The 15,184-nt window shown below is 27.2% G+C and overlaps 1 protein-coding gene across 1 annotated transcript; it reads right to left on the bottom strand.

The window, feature by feature from the left end:
* Window positions 1–2,729: 2,729 nt before the first annotated feature.
* Window positions 2,730–3,278, bottom strand: LOC135950655 (uncharacterized). The gene has a single exon (XM_065500186.1). The coding sequence runs from the start codon at window positions 3,276–3,278 to the stop codon at window positions 2,730–2,732; it is 549 nt and encodes a 182-aa protein (XP_065356258.1).
* Window positions 3,279–15,184: the final 11,906 nt, after the last annotated feature.

Here is a 15,184-nt window from a genome sequence, read left to right on the forward strand (position 1 = left end):
TTTTTGATTATTTTTTTCTCTATTTCTCACACCTTTTTTTGGTATTTATTCAAGTATTGAGTACTTTTTATGTTAATAACAAAATTTAAAAATGTTTATTCGTAGATTTTATAGATCTATAAATTGAGTATTTTTAAATAAAAAACTAAACTTATTGAAAATAATTGTTATAAATACTAGGTTTTAAAACAATATAATTGCATTCGTTCATAGAAGGTTCTAAAAAGAGTAAATATGAGTTCCGATACAATTACAAACGCCGAGATTGTAACCGCTTTTAATAAATTAAAAGCAAAATCATATTTATCTGTTAAGGACTTGCAACCATCAAAGTCATATACAATTTTGAATATGTTTCGTCATAGAAACAAATATGGAAATGTGGTAATTGCAGAACTAGAGGATGGAATGCTGTATCTCCCTAAGCGTTACAATAGCTTGGAGGATAAAATAATTGTAGGAGCTGGCGATGAAAAATTTAATTTAACAAAGAAGTTGGAGAACAACTCTTATATATTAGAATTGGAAGAGGCAATCCCAGTGGATCCCAATGATAAAGATGCTGAAGAAGACTTTTTCATCCCTAATTCTCAACCTTTTTTTAGTTGGGAAGCAACAAAAATACCAAGAATATATTAACAATAATATTTAATTATTTATATATATGTTATATGTATCTAAAAAATAGTATATAGATAATGTATATACATATATTTGTATAAAAATAAAAGTTTTGAATAAAAAATTCTATATAAGTATTATAAATTAAAAAAGCTATGGTCATTCAATCTTAAGGAATTATAGAAGACATACCAAATACAAATATGGAACAAAAAATCCTCAAGTTTTTAAAAGATTTTGAAAATGACATTTTTCCTGAACATAAGGATTTAATAGATGAATTTTTAAAATTGGATGGACAAGACCTAATAATGATTATAAGTTCTAAACATGGTGCTCACTATAAAAATTGTCCTTGGTCGAGGAAAAACGCTACTGAAGGTCCTGACACATGCAGTTGTATAGCATACGATAGACTTAAAAGCAAGATAAATGACATAATAAAAAAATATTATTTATTATCGAAACGTTTTTAATTTTTATATAGTATTTTTTTTAAATTTATTTATGTATATACATTTATTAAGTAAATATTGTAAAAAATAATAATAAAACCTACATATATAAAAATTATAAAAAAGTTTTTGTTTTATTGTCCTTTTTAAGAATGTTTTTATTTATTTTCCAAATTTTTGTTTGCTTTTACAAATTCTTTGTTATACCACTAAATTGAACGCAACTGTACTTAAAAAAAAACACAAACGAATTCTGTGTGTTCTATATTTATATTCACAAACAATAAAAAAAATCGAAATAAAAATTATACAATGTATTGTAATAAAAAGAAACATAAAACTAGATGTAGTTGTTCACAACAGCAAACTCAAAAAAAACACAATTTTAATTGACCGTATTTTAAATACTACTGAAATAAAAATTATTGTGTTTATATTAAAAACAAAAAAAACATGAATATTTTTCAAAATTAATTTCAGTTTCAAATTACACAGACATTTAAAAAATCTTCAAGTGTTTTTTTTATTATACAATGTATTGATTTACTAATAACCATAAAACTAGCAATAGCCGACCACACAAAATCTGTGACAATTTTTGTCTTAAGAAATTGCTTACAATGCATTTCTAATATTTTTTGTTTATATGTAAAGTTTTTGAACTTTCTTATAAAAATTATTGTTAAGTATGGTCATGGATAACATAAAAATATTTGTTTAACAAATTCTGTAAGTATGAATTCTTAAATTTCGATAATCTAATTCATTTCAAAAATGGAAGCTCAAAGCCTAAGTTGTGAGTTTTGCCAAAACATATCATTTTCAAATATTGGCAACAAAAAACGACATTTTATGTCGTTTCACAACTTTGCTTATAAAAAAGCAAAGTCCTACAAAGAACCAAAGAAGATAACGTCTGACAGTTCCTTAATAGAAGATGTAACAGTTCTTCCCAATTTGGACATGTCGCTTTTCCTAGCTATGTTTGATGGTCAGGATCAATTACTGGTGGATGTTGCGACAAGAGCTGAGGCAGAATTATAAAAAAAACAATTTTATTTTTGATATTTATTTATACATATTTTTTTATTGAATATTACTTAAGAATATATTAATACATATGTATATATTTAATAAATTTATATAGTATATTGAAAATAAAAAAAAATATAAAAAAATTATTTCATTTCTTTTTCAAGTAAAAGAGCATTTCTTAAGGCACATACTCCATAACTGTGATAATTACAATAATTGCAGAATGGATATTTTGATTCTAATTGCTTAAAATTAATATAATCTATATCCTCAACATTAATTACTCTTTGTTGTATAATTGTTTCCAACCATTTAGTTTTTTCAACACCTTTTACAAATACTTTAGAATATCTCACATTTGCTTTTAAAAAAATACATAGACTCTTAAATGATATGGATCCATCATTCCAATTCAGGTGATGATAATTTCTCATTAACCAATTTGCTTCTCTTTGATACTTTGTTGATAAACACTTAAAATTAAATGGTGGTTTTATGAGGAAATTGATGTACTCTTTAGAATTAAAAACAACTGCAACTTCTTTAGCAATAAAAATATTTCCGTTGACTTTAAATCCTTGTAAATCGATAAAAATTGTATTTACCATGTTGTATGATTTATAAGACTTTTATAACTTGTCCTCTTAATGGATTATATTCAATTATGCGATCGTGAATAAGAATACAATAAGCTGATGTCTTTTCGGGAATATTAGTATCTGTTTCAAATTCGATTTTTATATCGATTGGTCCACTGCTAACTGATTCGTTTTGATGTTGTACATCTATTACAATTATCGGAGCTTTATTTTTAAACTCTTGAGAAGTGAGTAGTGGTTTGGCATCTCTCATATAATAATAATTTTCCTGAAATCTAGCATACATATCATATAGAATCGCAAAACGCTCATTCTTAAATTTAATATTTAGATCATCATATGGATACGATTCAGAATTTAAATGTACTTTTAAATTAGTTAAATCACAATGAATGAATTTGTCTTCATGTTGAAAAGCAATCAATACAAAACGAGGACGTTCTCTATTTGAAGCTAATTTAACATTCCATATATGATTAACACCTATATTTAGTTGTGGATTAATATGACAATCCCAGCTACGAAATGCTATTGGTATAGAAGCACCACTGTTGATTGTCTTCATCATATTTAATTTACTTAAATCAGATAACTGAACGTGTGGTATTCTCCATGAAATATTTGAAATTGTCATTTTTGGTTTTTCAGTGGAAACAGATGAGTACACAAGATCAGTCATTTTTACTACGCAAAAGAATCAACTCATGTTTACCATTTAATATAATTTTATTATAGTCTTCTGCGAATCCCAATAACATTTTCAGTGGAGCATAGAAATTAAAATATCCATTAATAAGTTTAATATCGTCAATTTTGTTCCATCCTGAATTTTCCATAGCATTACTATCCGTTGGTGATAATGAAACTAAATTTTTAATGGTGCTGGATGTTCCCAAATGTCTTGTACGATCTATCTCAATACCATTAAGCTCATAACGAATTTCATCAAAGAGATAGGCAAGAAAATTATTCTTCACTTTAAAATTGGATGAAGTAGTTATCAATTTTGTATTGTTAGCATCAGTAACGAACCCCTCTACATATATAAAACTTTCACCAGGTAAAACATATAAATCTTGATTTTGTATTGAAATTCTAATTTCATCATTACTGTTGTAAGACTGAAGATATGGTGAATAAGTATGATAATCTTTTTTTATAATATTCTCATCAGAAATCGGTTTTTCTAAAATATCTATTACAGAATTCATGTTTTTTTTAATTTAAAATTCAATAATTTGAGAAAATTTTTGTTTGCTTGAGTTAATTTTATATGTGGTAGTGATTTGTGTAATTGAGATATATTGTTGAATAATTTATTGCGATGATAAGAAATATTATTTTTTGAAATATTCTTATTGTAAATTAGCATTATTTTGTCGGTTTTAAGTGGATTCGAATTGTGATTTCCTCTCCTCGGAAGTTCACTAAATCTCCGTGTTGATCAACTACTCGTAAAGTTAGACTACTTATCTCTCGACAGTTGACTGGTAAATAAATGAGATTTCTAGGATTCTCATCTATTTTATACCCAGGAGGTACATTAAGCGCAAATTCATGTAATGTATGTGCTCTAGAGTTATTCATATACGTGTTGACGACTATATTGCTTTCAATTCGTAAAACATTTACTTTAAAAATATTAACTGGAAGATCTGAGTAGTAGACTTCGTTTGCATAAAGAATTTTATTTTTAAATCCAAAAAGATTACCAATCGTGTTTGTTTTATTAAAATAGATTGGATCATTAGAGCTAAAAATTTTAACTTGCATTGTATTATTATTTGCTTCTATATTAATTTCATTTTTTGGACTATATCGTTTATATTGTTCTTTAATATAATCAACTATATCATTTAATTCATACGATCCAATTGGAATTTCAATTACATATTCACCAATATGAAACAAATTATTATAAACATCTACATTAGGAATACTATTGTATGAATGAAAATCAGTTAGAGCGCACTCATATTCACTATCCAAATCAATTCTAGGAAAATAATTGGCTGTTAACTCAGATGAGTTAGAGCTAAGAGTTAATGTTATTGACATTATGCCAGCTGGATTGTAAATAAAACAAATCTGGTATAATGTTGCTTTATTAAAAGGTTTTATTTATTTTATTATAAATAAGATTAAATACATTCATAATTTTTCTTATAATTATAGTATTTCATTTTTATTAATCCAAGAGTTATGTTGATTTGAAAATCCCAACCATTTTACATACGCCTTTTCTCCTTTAGTTCTTAGAATCTTTTCAACAAGGTACGTATCCGGAAATTGAGTTTTACAAAGTTCCTCACCATAGAATCCGCCTTCTATTGAATTTCCACGATAGTCTTCTAATATATATGTTGTAGGATATGTATTTTTTACTGTTATTATTTTGAAAATTTCTGTTGTCCAGTTTGGTGTATACCCTTTTTCAAAAATATGCTTATATTTACTAATGCGGACATAATTTCCAACAGTAAATTTAGATGTTTTATATATCTTCAAATGGTTGTATATTGTATTTAACAATTTTTTCTCGTTTATAGAATTCACTTCAATGGGGGCCATTTTGATGGTTCGATGAAATTTTTTGTTATATCTATTAATCAATTCTTTGTAAATGTCGAGCCAATAATATGAACCGTTAAAACTAAATTCTTTCCACATCATTCCTTTTAATGTTCGATTAAATCGTTCTATTATTGACGCTTTCATTACACTAAATGTTGAGTAGTGATTTATCTTATGTTTATCCATTAGTTTTTGAAAGTGTTTATTAAAGAATTCTTTACCATCGTCTGTCTGTAAATTTTTTGGAATCCGACCTAATTTAAAAATATATTCCATTGCTTGGAATACTTCAAGAGCAGTTTTTGTTTTAAGTGGTGCGGCCCATGCATATTTTGAGAATGTATCAATTACAGTTAACAAATATCGATAACTTTTATTATATGTAGAATAATTTCCCATTTCAACTAAATCAGCTTGCCAAAGATCGTCTAATCCTTTCATCACAACTCTTCGACGAGTGAAATTTTTTCGAGCTTGTTTATGTAGTTCATTTACTAAGTCTCTTTTTGTAAGCATTATTTAATCTTTATTGAAAACAATTTCGTATGGATTGTTATCTACTGATGTACTTTCACCTATTGTGATGTGTTCTAAATTATTATGTGTATAAATGATTTCTTTTAATATTTTGATTTGTTCTTCAAAATATAACTGTATATTTAAAATTACATCTTGAATTTCATTAATATTCTTTCCTAAATGGTTCATTATTTCCTTTTGTGCCTTTTCAATCTGAGATTTCAAAAACATTTTATTAACAACATCATTCTCTTCTAAAGCATTTGCAACATTTCTAATTCTTTTGCTTTGAACGTCAATGTTGTTGTCCATATCTATAAAGAACCCCAACAATTTATGTGCATTTTTCATTGAAATTATATCACTTCTGTCATTAAGGTAGTGTCCAAATTTATCAATAGACATAGTTTGTTCATTTAGTAATGTTATTCAATAATGTTAGCTTCATATAATTCTTCAATGATTGATACAATTTCGTTATTATGATTGCTATGACCTGCTGCTTGTGATGCTAGCAATAGTTTAAGTCGATCTACTAACTCATTTGGATCATCCCAGTATATATAGTTGGGTCTATGTATGTTTAAGTTCATGATTCCATTTCCTAAATAATTATCTGTTGTTGTTGTAATTGGTGATGGTAATATTAAGGATTTGTTTGAAGATTTTTCTTTAAATAATTTTCCAATAATGTGTTTGTATTTATAGGCTTTCGTGCCCTTTATTTGACCATCAGATCTATAATCTCTTTTATACGCGTTAGTATTAATCAGAATCTTTTTATAAATTTCTAATTCGGATTTATCGTAGTTCTTTGGTGTTTTATGAAACATTAATGAAAATAAACCTGGTGTAAGGGCCCATATTTGATTACCAATTTGAATTTTATCTTCATTAAATTTGATTTTACTATCACCAAATTTCCACTCATTATTATCATCTTTATGTGGGCCATAGAGATTGTCTAACTGATTATTTTTTTCCAAATGTAATAAATCCATATCACTATTTAAATTTTCAGTTTCTGATTGAGAGTAAAAATCATCATCATCATCCTGATCAACTGAGTGGGTTGTATTTAATAATGTATCTTCAACAAGTTTCTTTGGAGTACTTGTATCCACATTCATCAGAAATTTGTTAGACATAAGACTTGTATTATTTATGATTTCATTTTTAATTTCTTTTCTTTCGGTTTTAGGGATATTTCTAACAATGTTAGATTTATTAATGAAATTATTCAAAGGTTCTGTTATGGTTTTAAATGTATCTTTTAGTTGTTTATTCGCATCTGCTTCACCAATTTTAATACTACGAAACTTTTTCTTTAATACATTTCTGGTTTTTTTCAACTCCTTTAAAACTTTTTCATTCATTTTTGTGTTTTTTTTTATAGTTATTTGGTTTAGATATTACTAAATTATGTTTCAGATATTAGATTAGCTATACAATCAGATCAGTTTAGTGGATTAGAAAATAAATCAGATAATCAGGTATCAGATATCAGGGTAGACAATTTTAGATAACAAATATCAGACAGTAAGGATTTATTATGATTTATCTGATAAAGATATTAGTAATGTTGTATATTGTTCAAACGTTACTGTTATACTAATATCAATATACAATTTATAATAATTTATATTGTTATAAAATAATTAAACAGCTTTCGATAGCGTCCGTTATTCAATTCGTCATCTTTATTAATCACCAAAAATCCATATTTATCCTTCCAACATTCTCGACAAATTTCATGAAACTTTTCAAAACTCATATCGCCAGCAACATGATCGCTATAAACATGTCTCATATTCATTTCATCTTGTTTAAACATTATAATCATATTAGCATTATCTCTAACTAAATGTTTTGGAATTCTTGTATATGTTTGACATAAATAGAATGAGTCAACATTTTTATGTCGACCCATACAGAAATATTCGCATATATTATTCTGTTTTTCACATGCAACATCATCAAATATCATAATTGAGTTTCTTTTTGCTTTATCTAGCGATATTACCGATTCATTATCTGAAAATGTAAAATAACCCATTCCTTTAATTGATGATATAAGACTCTTCAAATAGTTATATTTTGGTTGATCTAATGATTTCGAGTATAAATAGATATTTTCAAATTTAACCCCGTTAGGACTTTCTAATAATCCAATCATAACATTAGTCTTTCCACAATTCGAAGGACCAACTATCAGTGCACGAATAGAATTCGGTAATAAAAAACTATGTTTTATTTCTGAATTGATATTCGCTGAAGAATCTATATTGCGAATTAAAATACTTTTATGTTGTTTAACTAAACGCATCTTTACAACTGAATGCAATAACTCATAATAACCTTTTTCTTATAGAATATAATAATAATAACATGGTAATACACTATAAGAATTACGTTAATTGTAAAAGAGCTGTCATTGGGAGAGGTTTAGTAGATAAATTAATAAACAATCTACCTATTGAACTACATTTTCCTGGATATCAATACTGTGGTCCTGGTACAAAACTACAAAAACGTTTAAATCGATTTGATCCAGGAATAAATTTATTAGATGCTGCTTGCAAAGATCACGATATAGCATATTCCAAAAGTAAAGATATAAATATAAGACATCAAGCAGATAAAATTCTTGAAAATAAAGCTTGGGATCGAGTTATTTCAAAAGATAGCAGTCTTGGAGAAAAATCATTTGCATATTTGACCGCTAACATAATGAAAGCTAAAACTAAATTTGGTATGGGGATAGAGAAGAAAAGGTTAATAAACAAATCTAATGGAAGAAAACTTTTCAATACAACAATTAAAACGGCAACAAAAATTTTAAATAAGGAAAAACCCCAAGATATAAATTCTGCTATTAAGATTGCCCGCAAAATCGTAAAAAAATCATTTAAGGGAAAAAAGTCACAAGTTGTAATACCTCGAGTAATAAATGTACCCAAAATTGGAGGGTTTTTACCTTTAATACCCATTTTGACTGCTCTGGGAGCAATTGGTAGTCTATCGGCTGGAGGTGCTGCCATAGCTAAAGCTGTAAATGCTGCAAAAAATGCTAAAACTCAACTTGATGAAGCGATTAGACATAATAAAACGATGGAAGCTGTTGCAATGGGGAAAGGTTTATACCTCAAACCATATAAAAAAGGATATGGATTAGTTTGTGAAGAAAAATCAAAAAACTTGTAAAGATGCTACCTAAGAGACCATTAAGCGATGTTGACCTGAAAATGTTTGCATCAAATATTCCAAATTTTAGAGGAGTTTTTATGTTAGACTCACTACCAAAACGCTCAAGAAAATCAGAATGTGGAATAGTTAATTTAGATTCTATAACCGGAACTGGAACACATTGGGTGGCATATTATAAAGATAAACAACAAAAGGAATATTTCGACAGCTTTGGAAATTTACAACCTCCATTGGAATTAGTCGAATATTTGGGGAAAAATATTAAATATAACTACAATCGTCATCAGAATTATGATTCATTTAATTGTGGACACTTATGTCTTGAATTTTTATATCAAATATCTGAAAAGAATAAATAAAGTACAATCTCCTTTTTAATTGAATAATTTTTTATTGTTTTTCTTTATTAATAATATAGTATAAGAAGAAACTAATTTGTTTTTTCAATAAATATATATTTGTATGTTTTAGGTATATTTGAGATTTTATATATATTCAAGATTAATATATATATTAATCTTGAATGTGAACAACTATTTAGCTCTCATCCATTAATACATCAATTATAAAATGACCCCATGCAATAGTGTCTATTTTATTATCACAAATGTATCTTTTTTCATCCATACAACTTAAAGATATTTTATTAATTAATGTTGTATATAAAGTATGTAGTTTAGACTTAAATGTATACATGTTAGAATAATAAATTTGTTGGTTATATAAACAATTTTTATAATCAGATAAACTTAACTTTCTACAAACATTACTTTTTACTCCTTTTGCTTTTTTTACTTCCCTCATATCTTCAGTAATAAAGGAGTACATTTTTGATCTCAAGCCAATGAATTCTCTCATTATAATTCCATTGTTTTCATCTTTCATCAATCCTAATATTTTTTTGAGGAATATTGAATTTATTATCTATTGCATATTCAGATGTATCAAATTTATCGTCAATGTCATTGTAGATATCTTTATAAAAATCATCAGTATGAATAGTATAAATAAATGAATCTGTGTCCATATAATTAAGTTCAATATTAGATTCATATTTAGGTAGCATGTAATCATAATGGAAATTATACATTTTCCACTTTGAAAGTTCTAAAATACAAAATCCAAGATAAATGGGTTTATTGTAAAGGGAATGAGTTTTATTTAATTCTACTGCAATCATGTTTTCCTCAAAAACACTCATGGAGTTGAATTCTGGTTTAGAAATTAGTGCACGAGCTCCTAACCTTCTTTTATTAGTATTTTCCCAAGAGTTTGCAATTTTTATGATCTTGCGTTTGTCAACGTTTTCCATGGTTTTTCCATATATAGCATTATTTAATAACTTAAAGAAATTTTTTCGAATGTATTTTTAGCATTGGTTCTATGTAAGGTATTTAAAGATATATATTTTTTTAACCAGTCGGACTGTTTAAATTTTAGTATTCTATGAATTTTTTTTAATTTCAAGCCATGTTTAAGACAATGCTGTAAATTTGTATAGTAAATAACATATTTATTTTTATCAGTTAAATCAGAAACTAATTTTGATTCTTTGGCATTCGGAGGGATTTTATTTTCACAACAAAATGGTAGATAGTTGTGATTATCATGAATCTCTATAGGATATATCAAATCAACTTCTAGAATATAACCAATAGTTGAGTCATCAGGAATTAAATTTATTGAGAAATTGTCTATATCACTAAGCCACTCAAAATTACTTTCTGGCAAATACTGTGACATAGCCCATCCGTACAAATTGTTTGCATCTAGATACATTAAATATTTGGATGGCAGATTTCGATTGTAATCTACCATATATTTATTATTAGCTACAGAATGTCTCTTTGAACATTGAACAATTCCTCCCCTTATTCCCTTTTGAATAAAAGTTATCATGTCAATATCCATTAAGAGTTCTAATTCTATTTTGGTTATTTTTAGCATGGCATCCCATGAAAACCCAGGTGTTGTATAATAGTGACAGGGATCAAGTTTATAAATATTTTTGCATAGCAATCTAAAATTTTCAAAAACGTCTGTTCACAGTAGTACATCGGTTTTCAGATAAAGCATAAGGTAATCCTCTAATGATTTACAATCGAATTCTTTCCAAACTTCTTTAGCATGATTGTAATCATCAATAGAACATTCAGACTCAGTTAATATATTAAAAAAATCCTCTCTCTTTGGTAAATTACATTCTTTAAGCTTATCAGTACTATTTAAATAATTATATGGAAAAACTCCTTTCCTCATTAGTAATGAAAACTGTTTTATATCTGGAAATATTGATTTAATTGTTATAAAGTCAGTTTTAGACAAATTATTTGCTAATGAGTCCAGACTTGATGACATAAATCTAAACGAATCTAAAAATCGAATTTCTATATTTTCATTTTCCGCTCTAATAGTTTTTGATAGAGATATGTACAACTCTTTATTAAGTGGGATAATATTTATTGGACCATTATCAATTAAATTAAGTTCCTTTATGAATAAATGACAATCATAAGAAGAAAAGTTATGAAATATAACAGGAAAAAATTTTGGAATTTGATAATTTAAATTACATATGTTGTGTGCTGGTCCTCTATATTTTCCACTTAAATGACAATGATCTTTTACCTTCAATTCATTGATGAAAGGAGATCCACAAATATGACATAGATTATCATTTTCAAAATTTCTTTGTTCCTCTTCATTCAAAGGAATCATTGGCTTGATATCTTTCAAAAAATTTGTGTGCAAATACTCTACATCCTTAAATAATTCTGTTATAAATAATTTGGGTGAATTCAACCCTTTAAAAGATTTTAATTTATCTAAGTTCTTATCAAAACTACATTTAATAAAGTATGAAAAAGCATAAGGTATATGTTTGTTTATGAATGTTGTTGACGAAATATTAGGATCTGGAATGGATGTATCAATATTTTGAAATATACATTCGGAATCCGCATAAATAACAAATGGTACATCTATTGCTTTTCCATGATTATTAAATTTTAGTGTAGACTTATCTTCATTAGGCAGATATACTACTCGTTTGTTGCACTCCGTTATATGTTTAGATAGTATATATTCCTTCGTAAAATGTTGTAGACAAAAGTTACAAACAAAATTTTTTCCTTTATGTTTGCTGGTTTGTTTTCTAATTAATCTGTTTTTGAGAAATAAAATTATTTAAGTATTTTTATAAAATTCGATAGTTTTCATATTATTATACCTTGAAATATTTTTTATCCATACGTAATGTGCTGTAGTTGATGAATTAGTTTCCTTTTGAAGAAACAGAAGATTAATATGTTGCGTCTTAATCTCTTTAGTTTTATAATATGGTCCAATTATAATGTTTTTTTCTTCATCGTATCCAAAGACGTTTATGCTTATCCATTCGTTGAGATTTTCAAAAAGCTCAACATGTTTTATTTGTAATGGAAAGCATAAACCTTCAAAGTTTAATGTGGTTTCGCCAATAATAATTTTTGTTGAATGTATATCCACTGGATAAGATGATGTCCTCTCAGCACTTATGGTAAAATTATATATTGCTGAAACTATTGCCCATTTAAAACAAAATTCATCATTGTTTCTTATGTTGATACAAGCTTTTTTTAATGATAACATTTTCGGGGTAGGAATATATGTTGAACCCTTTAGTGGTTGATACTTATTTAAGTTTATTTCTGCTCTTAATATTTGAATCAAGGTCCAACCACTATCCCTTTCTTGAAATTCCTCCATCTTTGTTGAGATGCTTGTAATTTTTTCCAAAAACACATTGCTGAAATCCTCAATTGAGAATATAGTTATCATTTTTGATTGAAATGTTTTTACTTCAATCATAGTGTCATCTAAGTTATCCAAATTAGGTTTAACATATAATGCGAAAAGCTCAATATTGAATTTCATAGCATTATATAAAGAAATCCACAAAGTCATCTCCTCTTTTAACGCGACACACGCTCTCTTTAAGAAATCTTCCGGAATGAGACATCCTTCATCTGTGTTTTCAAAAGATAGAGTTTGAATTCGTCTTTTAAAAGCACTATTTTTTCTTTTAATTCCAATACATGGAGAAGGAAAATTTGTAAGACTTCTTGAAGAGCTAGCATGCACTCTTTCATGTGAAAATAAATTTGTTTCGCTAGCGAATTTCTTTCCACATTCAATGCAATTAAACTTGTTTTCCATATTGTTTTTATTTATTTTTTGGTTAGATGTTATACACTTCAACAATGTTTGTATACTAAATAAACCCTTGATTTTGAATAACAAATTGATATTATTCTAGAATCTACTTTAGAAAATGTAAAGAAATATTTATTGTAAACATTTGAATAAAAATTTAATTTGAAAATATTTTTTTGAGTGTTTATGTTTAAGTGTGTTTGTGTAGTCGACTACAGCTAGTTCAGTTTTATGTATACATTATATAATAATAGAAAAAAAAAAAAAAAAAACACACAGCTGACATTTTTTTATTGGTTTTGTAATTTGATACATTGTAAAGAAAAATATATATTTATCCCAATTCATAACAAAAATTATTCTCCCATACAGATTCTAAACACAAAATTTATAATCCCAAATTCAATTTTATATCCCAAACTATATTTTATATGAGAGAAAAATTTTTTTTTCTTATGGAAAAAATACATAAAGTAGGCACAGAAATCAAACAAAATACACTCCCATAGAGATTGTAAATTTCAAATTTACTATCCCAAAATCAATTTTATATGAGAGAAAATATTTCTAATTATTCTCCCATACAGATACTAAACACAAAATTTATTATCCCAAACTCAATTTTATATGAGAAAAAAAAAAATTCTCTGTGTTAGTATCCCCATTTTACTACTACTCGGGTACTATTTATCCTAGCTACTTAAGTTATACCTTATTAGAAAGCTACATTCTCATGCAATCCAAATATAAAAAAATTTCCTAGCTCTTTAGGGGCCTCCAAAATTGCGATTTATATGAAGTCGTTAAAAACTGGGGTCATTTTGGGACATTTTTCGAAAAATGTCCGATATACCCGCATATATATCGGGTACTAACTACGCAAGCTACTTAAGTTATACCTTATTAGAAAGCTACAATCTCATGCAATCCAAATATAAAAAAATTTAGCTTCCTGGCTCTTTAGGGACCTCCAAAATTGCGATTTATATGAAGTCGTTAAAAACTGGGGTAATTTTGGGACATTTTTCGAAAAATGTCCGATATACCCGCATATATATCGGGTACTGTTTTAGCTAGCTACTTAAGTTATACCTTATTAGAAAACTACAATCTCAAGCAATCCAAATATAAAAAAATTTGGCTTCCTGGCTGTTTAGGGACCTCCAAAATTGCGATTTATATGAAGTCGATAAAAACTGGGGTAATTTTTCGAAAACTGTCCGACATATATATCGGGTACTAATTACGCTAGCTACTTAAGTTATACCTTATTAGAAAATTAGCTTCCTGGCTCTTTAGGGGCCTCCAAAGATGCGATTTATATGAAGTCGTTAAAAACTGGGGTAATTTTGGGACATTTTTCGAAAAATGTCCGATATACCCGCATATATATCAGGTACTATTTATCCTAGCTACTTAAGTTACACCTTATTAGAAAGCTACATTCTCATGCAATCCAAATATAAAAAAATTTAGCTTCCTAGCTCTTTAGGGGCCTCCAAAATTGCGATTTATATGAAGTCGTTAAAAACTGGGGTAATTTTTCGAAAAATGTCCGACATATATATCGGGTACTAATTACGCTAGCTACTTAAGTTGTACCTTATTAGAAAATTAGCTTCCTAGCTCTTTAGGGGCCTCCAAAATTGAAGTCGTTAAAAACTGGGGTAATTTTGGGACATTTTTCGAAAAATGTCCGATATACCCGCATATATATCGGGTACTATTTATCCTAGCTACTTAAGTTATACCTTATTAGAAAGCTACATTCTCATGCAATCCAAATACAAAAAAATTTAGCTTCCTAGCTCTTTAGGGGCCTCCAAAATTGAAGTCGTTAAAAACTTAATTTTGGGACATTTTTCGAAAAATTTCCGATATACCCGCATATATATCGGGTACTATTTATCCTAGCTACTTAAGTTATACCTTATTAGAAAGCTACATTCTCATGCAATCCAAATATAAAAAAATTTAGCT

The sequence above is a fragment of the Calliphora vicina genome, chromosome 2 (genome assembly GCF_958450345.1).
Source record: "Calliphora vicina chromosome 2, idCalVici1.1, whole genome shotgun sequence".
Taxonomy (NCBI): Eukaryota; Metazoa; Arthropoda; class Insecta; order Diptera; family Calliphoridae; genus Calliphora; species Calliphora vicina.

Excerpts from the sequence above, each read along its gene's own strand:
- LOC135950655 (XM_065500186.1), bottom strand. The coding sequence starts at position 3,278 with ATGATGAAGACAATCAACAGTGGTGCTTCTATACCAATAGCATTTCGT.